At 43.2% G+C, this 14501-nt stretch overlaps 1 protein-coding gene across 1 annotated transcript in view; it reads left to right on the top strand.

The window, feature by feature from the left end:
• Window positions 1-6208, top strand: part of LOC121697538 (actin-related protein 3) — a 17591-nt gene extending 11383 nt beyond the window's left edge. The window contains exons 8-12 of the mRNA XM_042079091.1: window positions 1683-1856; window positions 2062-2154; window positions 2601-2726; window positions 4631-4714; window positions 5135-6208. Coding sequence (XP_041935025.1) covers window positions 1683-1856; window positions 2062-2154; window positions 2601-2726; window positions 4631-4714; window positions 5135-5230 — 573 coding nt within the window. The 3' untranslated portion in view covers window positions 5231-6208. The remainder of the gene's footprint in view (window positions 1-1682; window positions 1857-2061; window positions 2155-2600; window positions 2727-4630; window positions 4715-5134) is intronic.
• Window positions 6209-14501: the final 8293 nt, after the last annotated feature.

The raw sequence follows: 14501 nt of genomic DNA, 5'->3' as shown, positions 1-14501 counted from the left end.
GTAAAACCTACCAAGCCTCTCTATGTCTCCACAATGATTTTACAACCTTTAGCCATGTGACGGTGTCATTTTCAGTCAGAAGAAACCTATTGGTCAAGAGAAAATCAACAATACATCAATATTTGCTAGGGGTATGAATAATTTGGTTCTTAACTGTAAATGTGCTTGTAGAAGTTGTTGTCTTTGCACGCACTCCACTGCGTGTGGAAGTTTGAATCCAGTCACGTTAAGGTGGAACACCGGTAGCATCGCTGTCTGAGAAATCGCTTAGTAGCATCGCCGCCTGACAACTGGTCGCCTCGGGTTCAGTCCCCATAACCTGCTGTCCGTTGTCCGAGTCAGTGTCCATGTTCTGAGTCAGTGTCTTTTTGGATCTGTTAAATACCACTTACTGTACTTCACTTAAGTGCTTATTACTTTATTACCTTATTACTTATTAAGCATCTGCTAATTTCCAGTCATATGTGTCATATATGCCAAAGAGACACATTATTGGTAGATGTTAGTGTGCCAAGCAGACGCATTATTGGTAGATGTTAGTGTGCCAAGCAGACACATTATTGGTAGATGTTAGTGTGCCAAGCAGACACATTATTGGTAGATGTTAGTGTGCCAAGCAGACGCATTATTGGTAGATGTTAGTGTGCCAAGCAGATGCATTATTGGTAGATGTTAGTGTGCCAAGCAGATGCATTATTGGTAGTGAATGAGGTCAATGTGTATAGAAACGCGCACACACACACACACACACACACACACTCAATACTTGGGAATTGAAGTATTCTCAGGAGACTACAAGGCGAGAGCACCAATCTCAGGCATCCCCCACACACATAGACACACACTTGTCCCAAGCAGTCTCTGGGGAGCAGTCTCTGACAAGGTGAAGGTGCCAATCTCACCTAATGTACACACACACACACACACACACACACACACACACACACACACACACACACACACAGTAGTCCTTCAGTTCCTGCGGCTGCTGAAGCCGGCATCTGTTTCAACTATCTCTCTCTCTTTCACACACACACACACACACACACACACACACACACAGCTGTCGAGGAGGATGTTGAATCCAACCACCTTATGCACACTCGCAGTCAGTCCCCAAACCTGCTGTCCGTTGTCCGAGTCAGTGTCCATGTTCTGAGTCAGTGTCTTTTTGGATCTGTTAAATACCACTTACTGTACTTCACTTAAGTGCTTATTACTTTATTACCTTATTACTTATTAAGCATCTGCTAATTCCCAGTCATATGCGTCATATATGCCAAAGAGACACATTATTGGTAGATGTTAGTGTGCCAAGCAGACGCATTATTGGTAGATGTTAGAGTGCCAAGCAGACGCATTATTGGTAGATGTTAGTGTGCCAAGCAGACGCATTATTGGTAGATGTTAGTGTACCAAGCAGACGCATTATTGGTAGATGTTAGTGTGCCAAGCAGACGCATTATTGGTAGATGTTAGTGTACCAAGCAGACACATTATTAGGAGATGTTAGTGTGCCAAGCAGACACATTATTAGTAGATGTTAATGTGCCAAGCAGGCGCATTATTGGTAGTGAATGAGGTCAATGTTCAGCAAGGCACTTCATCCATATGAGCGGTTAATGCATCGTGGGTTGTTGCTCTCTCTCTCTCTCTCTCTCTCTCTCTCTCTCTCTCTGTAGGAGCGCTTCAGCTACGTGTGTCCCGACCTGGTGAAGGAGTTCAACAAGTACGACACCGATGGCTCCAAGTGGATCAAGCAGTACACCGGCATCAACGCCATCAGCAAGAAGGAGTTCACCATCGACGTGGGCTATGAGCGCTTCCTGGGACCTGAGATCTTCTTCCACCCAGAGGTAAGCCACCCAGCAACTTAGTTGGTTAGTCTGTTTCACCTTAAACAATGATTTTCCAGAATGTTATGTTAAATGTCGGTTGATCTGTTGTATGCAGTTGTAGGATGTGTATAGAGTATATAGAGACATTTTCTGAAAGTTATATATTGAAAATAAGACCTGATCTTTTGACAACTAATTCATATTTTTTCTCTTCCCCTGTCAGTTTGCCAACCCTGACTTCACTCAGCCCATCTCTGAGGTGGTGGACGAGGTCATCCAGAACTGCCCCATCGATGTCAGGCGACCCCTCTACAAGGTAGCCTTCCAATAACACCTTGTCATTACACTTTTTTTCCACACACCTGCACCTGTTGTTTTGCCTGTCACACTCAGCTCAGGAGCAAAGCAACACATCAAAAAAGAAATGAGAGAAAGAAAAAAAAAAACACACACCACATGGGCCATCATTTCAGTGGCAGGCAAAGTGCTAAATCTAAAGTCTAACTAAAGCTTATGTAGTAGTGAGGCAAAATGTATTTGCTACTTGCCATAAGATAGCGTTAGTTTAAGCACGTAACACTTTGCACATTGAGTGACTGCACTTTAGTTGCCTGTTAGATCTGTGTTGTTTGAATTATTTATATTTATATAATATTAATTTCATTTATAGATGAAATAATTAAGCAGACGCTTTCATCCAAAGAAGCTAAGATATGTTTGTATAAGTATGTTCTTGATATCTGTGTGTCTGTCGGTTTGCAGAATATCGTGCTGTCAGGAGGTTCTACCATGTTCCGCGACTTCGGCCGCCGTCTCCAGAGAGACCTGAAGAGAACCGTGGACGCCCGTCTGAAGATGAGCGAGGAGCTGAGCGGTGGAAAGCTAAAGGTGAGTTACCTCCTCTAGTTTTCACTTTAACTCCTGTACACTTGCACACTCTGCTTATCAGAGAGAGAGAGAGAGAGAGACACAGAGACACAGAGACATGCCACTGAATCCACCCAGATGGCCGTCTGGTAGCGCTCTCTGATGCAGGAGACCGGGGTTCGATTCCTGGTCACTGCAACAATTTTGAATGTGCATTTCTCACAGCTAAACCAAGCTAGATAGAAGGTTTGGCTTGTGGAACTATAGGCTACATGGTCCTCGCTTTAGATTGGGGGGCTGCAAAATTTACTACAAATAGGTAAGAAAGGTCTTATAAGCGTATTAGTTATCCACCTCTTTGTCTTATACACCATTAACAAGCATTAACAAGCTGCTTGTTAACACTTACAACTGTTAACAAATATGCTTATATGTAACTTAAAAGGCTGCTTATTAACACTTACAAGCTGCATGTTAACAGTTAGTTAATGTTATTAAAGGATAACAACAGTTAACTAACTGTTAGTAATGAATTGTTAACTGCTTATTATGCACTGTTAATACCTAATAAGCACATGTTATTCTAAAGCGTTACCGCATCTTTTTTTTTTGTACAGCTCATGTTGTGTGCCAGATGTAACATAGCCAATGTAACGGCCACAGGGGCAACTTTCAAGTGAAGACTGTCATTTTCTGAATAATAGACGCATCGTGAATAAACTGTGTTTTATGCCAATGAAAAATAGACACGTACATTGACCAGTGGCGTGTAGTTTTCATCTGAAAAGGGTGTGGCGCATAAAGTTACACCTAAACAATTAACATTAGGATGCAGGATCAACATGGCGTGACGTTTGCGGGTCGTGTGCTAAAGCCAATTATAAAACTTGAAGGAAGCAATGGGATTTCAAGCATAGTATAGGGGAATGAATAATACACCTCCTCTCTGCACATGCACACACAACACGGACAGAGAGAGAATACTGATCCATGTCGTCATTGAATTTGAGGAAGGTAATGACGGTTGGCCACAAAGTTTCAGTTGCGTTGTCATTACTTGTTTACCTTTTCCAATAAAACAGAGCAGTTGTTCTAAAATGGCCTACTATGACCACAGTTAATGCTGTGCTTGTTTAGGCCCTGCGCAATTTGCACACAGTTCACATCAGTTAAGACAAATTGATTTAAATATCAACGGGAGGGAATTTCTCATGTTTTTCAACTGACCTGGACAAATAGACTAATTTGGTTGCACATGTTCTCATTCAACACATTGTTGACTAACATGAGCTCCTGGCAGAAGTAGAGAAGTCCAATATCCTAATGAATCAGAATTCGATTGAGCTTTAATGAGAGTCAATATGCCACCCCCAGTTATTAACCTCAGGACTGCAGAAATTTAGCAAAATGTATGTAAACCGTGATTTATGTTCAGATGACTAAGGTACATTGAATTTTGGTGCTTTTTTTCAGGGTTTTTTTTCCTCATGTGGTGAGAGAGAGAGCCAGAGAGAGAGAGCCAGAGAGAGAGAGCCAGAGAGAGAGAGCCAGAGAGAGAGAGCCAGAGAGAGAGAGCCAGAGAGAGAGAGCCAGAGAGAGAGAGCCAGAGAGAGAGAGCCAGAGAGAGAGAGCCAGAGGGAGAGAGACAGAGAGACAGAGAGACAGAGAGACAGAGAGAGAGACAGAGAGAGAGACAGAGAGAGAGGCAGAGGCAGCTATTGACTGCAGTTTGAGACTGGAAGAGGACAAATCAGGAGTGTAGATCAAGCACCTGAAGCTAATTATGTAACATTGTTTGGAGTGCTCTCCAGGACCCCCCGGCATTCCAGAGGTCAAGTCTTTCCATTTGGACAACCAGGAGCACTGAACTTATTTGAATTGTTTGCTACATTTGGGCTCATCATGGTTTGTTTGTGTGTTTGCAGCCCAAACCCATTGACGTGCAGGTCATCACCCACCACATGCAGAGATACGCCGTGTGGTTTGGAGGGTCCATGCTGGCTTCCACTGTAAGTTGACCTCTGCTGGCCTTTCTGAGTCCACCGAGAGCCGTTCAACAGTTCAGGCTGGACTGCTTGTCCAGTGTATAGCTCTTAGTTTAATACACTACTACAGCACTGTTGTCGCAGTTGTTGTTACTGCAATGTTTTATGTTCCCGATATGCTGTGAGGCAGCACGTCTTTATTACCGAGACGTTTGTTTGAATCACTGTGGAACGATTTGTTTGCCATTTTCATCATTTTCATTACTCGTGGTTTTGTTTATGAAATCTAAAGAAACTAATCACAATCTAATTAGCTTACAAATAGCTCATTATTACGATTTTCTAATGTCATTTATCTCGTTTTTGTTTATTTCTTCAGCTTTTTTTTCCCATCATCTTTCTCCTTTTTCTCACTGATGAAACTCTGTCATTTGTTTCCAACAGCCTGAGTTTTACCAAGTGTGTCACACCAAAAAGGACTATGAAGAGATCGGGCCCAGCATCTGCCGTCACAACCCCGTGTTCGGGGTCATGTCCTAAAGTTCGAATAGCCAAACTGGGACCCCCCTGCCCCCGCACCCCACCGGGGGCAACGGTCTGTGCTGCAGTCCCTCCTCATCACCACCAGGGGGCACACTGACAGCTTACTGACAGCAAAGCGAGGAGGCACAGACAAGACCACAACATCCACCTGAAAAAGATGACCACACCCCATCCCATCCCCCCGCCCCCTCTCTTTCAGACAGCCAATCAGATACGCTTTGCTCGACAACCACCTCTTAAAAAAAAAAAAAAATCCGCAAGACACCAGGTTGTAACGCCAAAACCATGACTAAAACTCGCATACTTCTCCCCAGCGACGTGGGTTGACCCAATTGTTGACGGTTATGATAATAATGATGATTTATGATGATATTATTGATAATTATATATAGTCAAAAAAAATAACAAACAGTGCCCAATGTGTTTTCTTTTTGTTGATGACTCGAGATAAGATATCGCTATAAGTACGAGGTGTAAGTGTCATTTTGTCATGGATCATTTTTGAATGCACTTCTCGCTGTGTACCAGGGAAGAGAAGTTCGTTTTTTATATATATATGCAAAGAGGAAAAAAATAAAATAAATGAAATGAGACAAGGCCTTGAAAGACCAATACGTGGCTCGGCTTATCCAAACTGTGCGCAGAATAAGTGGCCCAACTCTCTTTCTGCTTGCATTTTTAATATGGTCACGCTTCAAGCAGTTTACTTCTTCATATAGTTTTTTCTTTCTTTTGGTTTCTATCTCTTTCTTTGTTTTTGTCTGAATAACTTCCATCACGAGCACTTACACTGTGCCGAGGATGTCTATGAGAAAGAAATTTGATATTGATTAAGCAAAAAAATAATGCTATTAAAAATGACTGTTGGACCAGTATTATAATAGTCTTGGACGTCATTTGTCTGTGACCAAGTTACCAAATTTGATGGATCAAAATGCCTGTGAACATTCCAATAAAGGCATACACTCCTTTCTACTTTTGCGTCTGTGTGTGTGTGTGTGTGTGTGTGTGAGAGAGAAACAAAGAGCTGTAGGACCTAATCTTTCTGGAAGAGTGTTGGTTGTGTCCGTGTTATTCCTGAACTATGAATGTTTGTGTGTAGTCATAGTATTTTTGCCGTGTCTGCTTCTGCTGCTTTTGCTCCTATTACATGTATTGTGTCCTCTGCTAGATTGAGATGGTGCGGGCTGAGTTTGTGTTGAAACTCTTTATGGCTCCGTCCTTGAGCTGCATTCTTCTAGTGTTCTCTCTTTCTCTCTTCCCTTTCTCCCTCTTTTACTCTCTCTCTCCCTGTGTGTTTGTATAAGATTTTATATTGATTCATGGCCTGCGTCCGTGGCTGTCTACAGATTTATTCTTTGCCTCGCAATAACCCCGCTATTGAGTGCTGAAGTTTGAGTCTCCACAAAATGACTCTCACATTCTCCTCTCCCCTCCCTCACTAAATTATGTTGGAACAGATGTGTCTGATGGTGTGAGCCGACAATATTCCGGAAAATATTCCTTTCTCACAGCATCCATCATTCTACAGAGAAAGGAAGGGCTGCTTCCCTCATATATTGGAGAGAGTCTTAGCGGTTTTCTTGTGAGTGCTCAGATTAAGTGCAAATTTATGCATTTTACGGTTGGAACATGTTCAGTTACAGCAGCCATCATGTTTTTGCAGTGAAAATAACACTGGTCTTTGTGTAGCATGTGTTCATTTTTAGATTTTGGTCTGTAACAAAGGAAGCTTAAGCGTGATGCAGGCTGGCTCTGCCATTCCATCCTGCTTTTTTTCTGGTGTCACATTTGCATTTAAAATAAATACCACGTGTATCATTTGGTAGCTTAATTCAAACTCAATTGTAAGGGAAGTAGAAAACCTTCTACAAGAGTTGTAATTGAGTACCCAGTCCCCAGATATAACATGTAGTCTAGGTTGCACATATCATTAGGTCAACTTGTATCAGCACATATAAAAATTGGTATAGATGTACATATATATTAATTAACACCATCATTTCCCTGTGGGGATGAGTAAAGTAATCTATCTATCATATTATATCTACATCACTGTGGTTCTCAAACTGTGGTACGGGTGCCACTAGTGGTACACAGACTCTTTCTAATGGTACTCCAGGAGTCTCTGAGATGTTTTTTTGTGATTATATATATTATATATATATATATATATATATATATATAACTATTTTAAAAATCCTTATCCACACGATCACTGTATTTTAGTGCCGGTCAGAAAAGTGGTAGCCTACTTGGAGAGTGTTTTCTGAGGTGGTACTCATTGTAATGACATAAATTATACGCATGTGTGAAAGGCTGTGTGTATGTCTACAGTATACATAAGCTCTGTTGATTATAACGTGTGTGAGTGCACTGGGTGAGAGATGTAGTATAGGCTGATATTCCATTCCAAATCGACTAAGTGTATATCATGACTCAGTGGTCACGTCTCATTATCCACTGCTTGGTGATCTTTAAAGACGAAAGACGCTCATTGTGACAATGACGAAATATAGATTAAACCGATGGAACCTCAGGATCTTCCTTTGACCGCATCTCTAGGAAATTACGAAGGATGTTGACCAAGTGTGGGTCAAGGGGCTGGGCATTGACCATGGAGGAACACTAGATTTCCCCTTGTGTCTTCGACATTGGATCCCTATATAGAAGGTGAGGGAAATGTCTTAACATTCTTAAGTTTCTTTGTGACCTACTAGTTTAAAGAGGTTTGATGCCTCAAACCTGGATTGCTGCTAAAAAGATGTGGTCTAGAATCATTGAGGAGACATGGAGAGGCTTGTTAGGTATTATAAGAACCATTTTGAAACCTGTAATGGCAAATCAAGATGATTCCAGTAACCCATGACCTTAGTCTGCTTGTCTTAAGCAAACTGTTTGTGGGCTTTCTTTAGAAGATGCTCCCTTCTGGGACGACAGCCATGCAGACCAATTCAATGCAGTGTGCGGTGTATGGTCTGAGCACTGACAGGCTGACCCCCCACCCCTTCAACCTCTGCAGCAATGCTGGCCGCACTCACACATCTGTTTTCCAAAGACAACCACTGGATATGACGCTGAGCACATGCACTCAACTTCTTTGCTCGAATATGGAGAGGTCTGTTCTGAGTAGTTTGTGTGTGTGTGTGTGTGTGTGTGCATGTGTGCATACATCATTGTGCATTATTATTATTACCGATAAAGAGACACCACTGATAGATAGCGCTCCTTTGGGTCAATTTGTAGCCCGTATTGCTATTGTGTGGCTCCAGGAGAGATAATATTTCAGCACCTCGGTTTGAGAAGCACTTCAATTCTACTGTAACTGTCTCTATTTGAAAATGATTGGAGCCTCACTCTCTGTTTGCAGATGTCTATTCATATGCAAACGCACAACACTCTCTCAAGCTTCAGACCACGCGGGCGAAAAAAGCACACTTGGAACCTTGGGACTCATTCTCAATGATCTTCTTGTCTGTGTGTATTCTTAACAGTAATTCTCTCCACTCCAGGTTTGGCTTGTCCAAGACATTGAACGTTGTCAAGCTCTTATCCTGGTGTGAACATTTTCTATCTGTTGAAACAGTCGCCATCTCTGTTTCTGACTGTCTATCTTTCTGCAATGTTTTTTTTTTCCCTTCCCAAATGGAACCGGACTCTCTGCAGCCTTTTATATACCTCCCTACACCTCTCTTTCTCTCACACACATTCTCTCTCTCTCTCTCTCTCTCTCTTTCTCTCACACACATTCTCTCTCTCTCTCTCTCTCTCTCTCTCTTTCTCTCACACACATTCTCTCTCTCTCTCTCTCTCTCTCTCTATTTCTCTTTCATTCTCGCTTCTCTCCACACTGCCTCCAGCCCACGCGTTCCTGTGATCAAAGGCAGCCCTGCCAATATTCAGGCCGGCTACAGCAGCAAGCCATTACTCTCTTGAGCAGCCCTGACAATGTGTATACTTAACGCCAGGATGATCTGATGTGTGTCCATCCAATCCCTACATTCAATCCCTATGCCAGAGTCCACTCTCTTTCTCTCTCTCTCTCTCTCTCTCTCTCTCTCTCTCTCTCTCTCTCTCTCTCTCTCTCTCTCGGTTGTGTGTGTGTGTGTGTGTGTGTGTGTGTGTGTGTGGAGGGAGGGTTGATGGATCCTCTATTCTTCTTTACCTTTTCTCCCCATCTCTCTCTCTCTCTCTCTCTCTCTCTCTCTCTCTCTCGCTTGCTCTCTGTTGATGGATTCTCCTTTCTTCTCCATCTCTTTCTCAGTATCATTCATTTACTCTCTCACTCCTTGTCAGTCACTCTCAGTGCCTCTTTGTTGATCTCCATCCCCCCACTTAATCATTCCCTCATTTCCACACACACACACACACACACACACACACACACACACACACACGCATACACACACACGCGCACACAGAACACAAATGTAACATTCTCTCTCACACGCACGCACGCTCTCTTTCAATCACTCACTCACTCACACACATACACAGACCTATACCTATAAATACACTCACACACACACACACATGCACACACACACATGGACACAAAGCCTCCTGCTCCTCCCTGGCTGCTGCAGCAGAAACCGCCCAGAATAAATAAATCAGGTGAAGGCCGATGGTTGCGGAGGCTGCGAGGGCTCCCAGTGGTGCGCTTCTAGAGAGGAACTAAATGATCCAGCGCCGCGTGTAATTATGGCGATGAATGACTTGCAGCCAGAGCCACATCCATCTGAAGCCACACAGTGTTAATCTGCTGCACTGAGAGAATGAGCAGAGTTCGCTATCACTCTCTCTCTCTCTCTCTCTCTTCCACTCCTTTTCTCTTTCTCCATCTCTCTCTCTCTTCCCTCTCTCTCTGTCTTTCTCTCTCTTTATCTATCTCTCCTGCTCTCTCACTCTATCACACACACACACACACACACACACACACACACACACACACACACACACACACACACACACATACACACACACACAGCCCACAGCTAGCTTGCAGGTGTGGTATTCCCCACTGTCCAGCAGACAAATGAGCATCATTTGTGGAGGAAAATCTGATTTCTACACTCCATTCAAGCCCACTTGAATAATGTATTAGTGGAGGGAATAAACAGATATCTGGAGAGTTATTTGTCATATCAAATGAAGGTTTCAAGTTGTAAACAAAGCTATTTGCTTAAACAATTAATAATGTACCACTGTTTTGTTTAAGTCCACAAACGGTGTTTAATTACCAGAAGAGCTTTAGAATAACAGTGTGACGTTATCGTCTTTTCTATGTTCAAGTCACTGTTGTGACATGTTTCTCAGCCTCCTTTATACTTTGATTCAAAGAGGAAGGACAGCCAACGAATTGCTGCATTCATATGCGCTGTATATGTTGATTGCATATCCACATGAATATATATTTCTATGAATATATTTGTGTGTGTGTGTGTGTGTGTGTGTGTGTGTGTGTGTGTGTGTGTGTGTGTGTGTCCGTGTGTGTGGGGGGGAGTGTGTGAGTGTGTGTGCAAAGAAGTCCTGGCTGCCATTGTTTGTCACTCCAGACTTTTGCCTATCCACAACTAATTTACACGCCTCTCACACCAGTGTGTGTGTGTGTGTGTGTGTGTATGTGTAAACAGTCACACCTCTCAACTTCGCTCCCAAACCAAAGCCACTTGCACTCAGCCTCTCACAGTAGTCACTAAAGCAACGAGAAGGGATGGAATGTTATCTATTTCCTTATTTATGGTTTATTTGATCGGGACAAACACAATGCACATGGTCAAACTGAGAACAAAGATCTGATGCATATATGTCTGATGCATTGTGTTTAGCACATGCTCATTCGCAACATCCATTCCTTTAGTCTATACTTTTTTGATCCCGTGAGGGAAATTTGGTCTCTGCATTTAACCCAATCGGTGAATTAGTGAAACACAAACAGCACACAGTGTACACACTGTGAGGTGAAGCACACACTAATCCCGGCGCAGTGAGCTGCCTGCTACAACGGCGGCGCTCGGGGAGCAGTGAGGGGTTAGGTGCCTTGCTCAAGGGCACTTCAGCCGCAGCCCACTGGTCGGGGACTGCATTCAGCTTGACATTGAAGGTAATATCTATAATTCTGATCCACTTTTTGGCAAATTCATGCTCTCTGCTCTCTCTCTGCAGTCTCCCAGCTATCAATTCTTTGTGTGCTCTCTAGAATCCTTGTGCACAGTCACTTCTGGCTTTGTTAATGGGAAACCAACACGGTGGCTCAGATTGAGCCATAAACACTCCTACCAATCAACATATTGGTTCAGGAGCATGGGACGAAAGGGAGTGATTTCACTGGCCTTTCAGCTGAAATGTCCACAACCTGTCGTTGTCCAGCATTTTCGTCCTTCTAAACAGCTGCTGCAAAAAGATTAATAACCCGAGCACCAGAAAGAGAGGTCGTAAAAACGCAGGTGTGCAATTCTCAGCGTTATTGCTTTGTTTGCTTTATTTATTATTGTTATATGTTTTTTTGGTTCTTGCTGATACTGTGAGTGAATCGTCTGCCAAATGCAAGATCTCTGTCCTGCACTGCACACCTCTCTCTCTCTCTCTCTCTCTGACACATTTTATGTCTTCTGTCACTGGTGTTGATAATGATGGCAAAAGTCGCAATCCGTCCACCTCAGCCAAAGCTCTTGTTTTATTTATCAGTCCCTCTGGGCACACCAGCTGAGTGCTTTCTCTTTTACAGTCTCACTTCTAGCTGCAGCATCTCACCAACCACACACACACACACACACACACACACAGACACACACACACACACACACAAACACACAAACACACACACACACACACACACACCACACACACACACACACACACACACACACACACACACACACAAACACACACACACACACACACACACACACACACAAAGTCACACACACATTTAAAATGCAGCGTCTCTCTCCACCTGTGTGTTTTGTTGATGGTAAGCCAGTGACTGTCCAGGTGGGCCAGACAGACTGGCGGCTTTTTATCCGTAGCTACACAGCTAGCTACAGAGCTGATGCTAAATGCTAAGTGAAGAGGTAGTTGTTCATGGTTTTCTGGGTAAGTAATTTTGTTTTACCTTATAAAGCACATGTTTAAAAGCTTCTGAGTTTCTGGCATCATGAATAAGTACAGTTTATAATGTTATAACATGCAATAATCACAAAGGACAATATGCTTTTAAATGAGCATACATTTATTAGAGCTAAAGGTAGCCTATTCAACCCAAAAGACTATCCATGATATAGTACCATAAATACATTAATAATTGATGGGAAATATATGAATAGGGATATTATTTCCCAATGGGATGGTTTCTGTCCCCTGACAGTAGTCTCATATGAATACACTTGTGCGACTACAATAGGCACACAGGTTGCTGCAGGCAATGCAGCATTATAAGTCGTCACTGTGGCATACATGCAAAGAGTGCATGCCACATAGAGCCGCCCCCTACAGGACAGGAGACCTTTCCAGTAGACCCTTCCAGACCTTTCCTGACCTGTGTGCTAGTATAAAACCTGCAGTATTGCCCTTCCAAAACCTCTCCCCCCTCCCTTGGAACGTAGAGCCATTCCCAGGGGGGTCCCCAGTGGCCCCCTGCAGTCTGTAATTACCTGTCCAGCTCTCCTCCGAGTTGGTGAGAGATGTGTGTGTGTGTGTGTGTGTGTGTGTGTGTGTGTGTGTGTGTGTCTGTGTGTGCGTGTGTGTGGCAGGGGTGTTCAAGGGGAGACTCCATGCAATCTGAATGGGCACCAGACATGTGTGATTAATGGCTTTTTCTTTTGTGTGAGTTTTCAGCTCGAGCTTAGCGAGGGTCAACTCACTACAATAGTCTACCTGACACCCCCATTACAGCGCTGGCCTTGGCTCTTTCACACGCTTGTTCGGTGTATCTGTTTCTGTGCTTAAATGAATGCCTCCTCTCTGTCGGAAGATTGGATTTTATTTTGGCCTTTGACTATTTTTCTGTCCTGAGCTACAGCTATTCACAGTTGAAAGTGGATTCGTGTGTGTGTGTGTGCCTCTGGTGCCTCTGTGTGTGCGTGCCTCTGTGTATAAGTGTGTGTGTGTGTGATGCTAAAAGAGAAGCTGTTAAATGACTGACAGGAGTAGTATGCGAAATAGCTATATATTTTTTTTATTAATCTTGAACCATTTTAAACATTTGTTAATAGCACTATGAATAATAATGCATGCTGTGCCAGATGCTATGCAAAACTCAGCTTTACTGTTAGATCTGTTTTTTTCTGGTCCACACATACACATTTTACCACAAGAATACTGGTAGCCAAATATTCGATTTCAATATTTCTATATTTCTTATGTGCTATGCATTTGATTGTATTTAATCAATAGCTGATCAGAGAGTATGAGTGTGTGTGTGTGTGTGTGTATTTGTGTGTATTTGTGTGTGTGTGTGTGTGTGTGTGTTGTTCGCTTAAAGTGCTGCTGGGCTCATTCCTTCTCAAGGCGAACAAAAACTTCTTCGCCAAGCATCCGCCCACCATGTGTGACACAACCTCCTCCTCTGTGTGTGTGTGTGTGTGTGTGTGTGTGTGTGTGTGTGCATGCGTATGTGTTTGTCTCTGTGTCCTCCTCCGCACGCATGTGTCTGCACTGCAATTAGAGATTGGCGCGTTGATTACTGGGATCAGATATTTGTTCAGAAATGAAGTAACAACACAGCTGAAATAAGCACCAATTGAGACACACACTTAAATGCTACACATCGCCACCTGCTACCCATAATCCTTTGCACTCTCTCTCCCACCAACCCCTCCACTTGCCCTCCCCCGAGCTTTCTTTTCCATTGTTCATTCTTCGAGAATGTTACAGACTACTCTGGATCATACATGATTTATCTGTACCACAGGGAAAACCACTAATGGGTTACCCATTATACTTAAGGTCCTTAAGATCCTGGATAATTGGTCGACGCAGCCACAGTGGTACAGAGCGGATGGGCAGTCAGTCTACTCACGCCGTCGCACTGGGCCCGTTGTGAAATATTAATACACTGGAGAATCACTCCTTTTTATTGTTTTCTCATTTCAATGCATTAACGATTCAATATGTGAGAATATGTCTGATATGAGTCTGGAAGGGAGGTGGGGGTAAGAGGGTGAGTGGGGGAGGGGGGCAGACTCTTACTGTAAATTGCAGCTTTGCCAAGAAGAACAGTGGGCAGAATGTTGTTGGAAATCATCTTGGACACTGTGTTTGTCTGCTC

This window comes from Alosa sapidissima, chromosome 22 (assembly GCF_018492685.1).
Source record: "Alosa sapidissima isolate fAloSap1 chromosome 22, fAloSap1.pri, whole genome shotgun sequence".
NCBI lineage: Eukaryota > Metazoa > Chordata > Actinopteri > Clupeiformes > Clupeidae > Alosa > Alosa sapidissima.
Note: the sequence above shows the minus strand (reverse complement) of the source record. Positions and strands in the feature narration are given on the sequence as shown.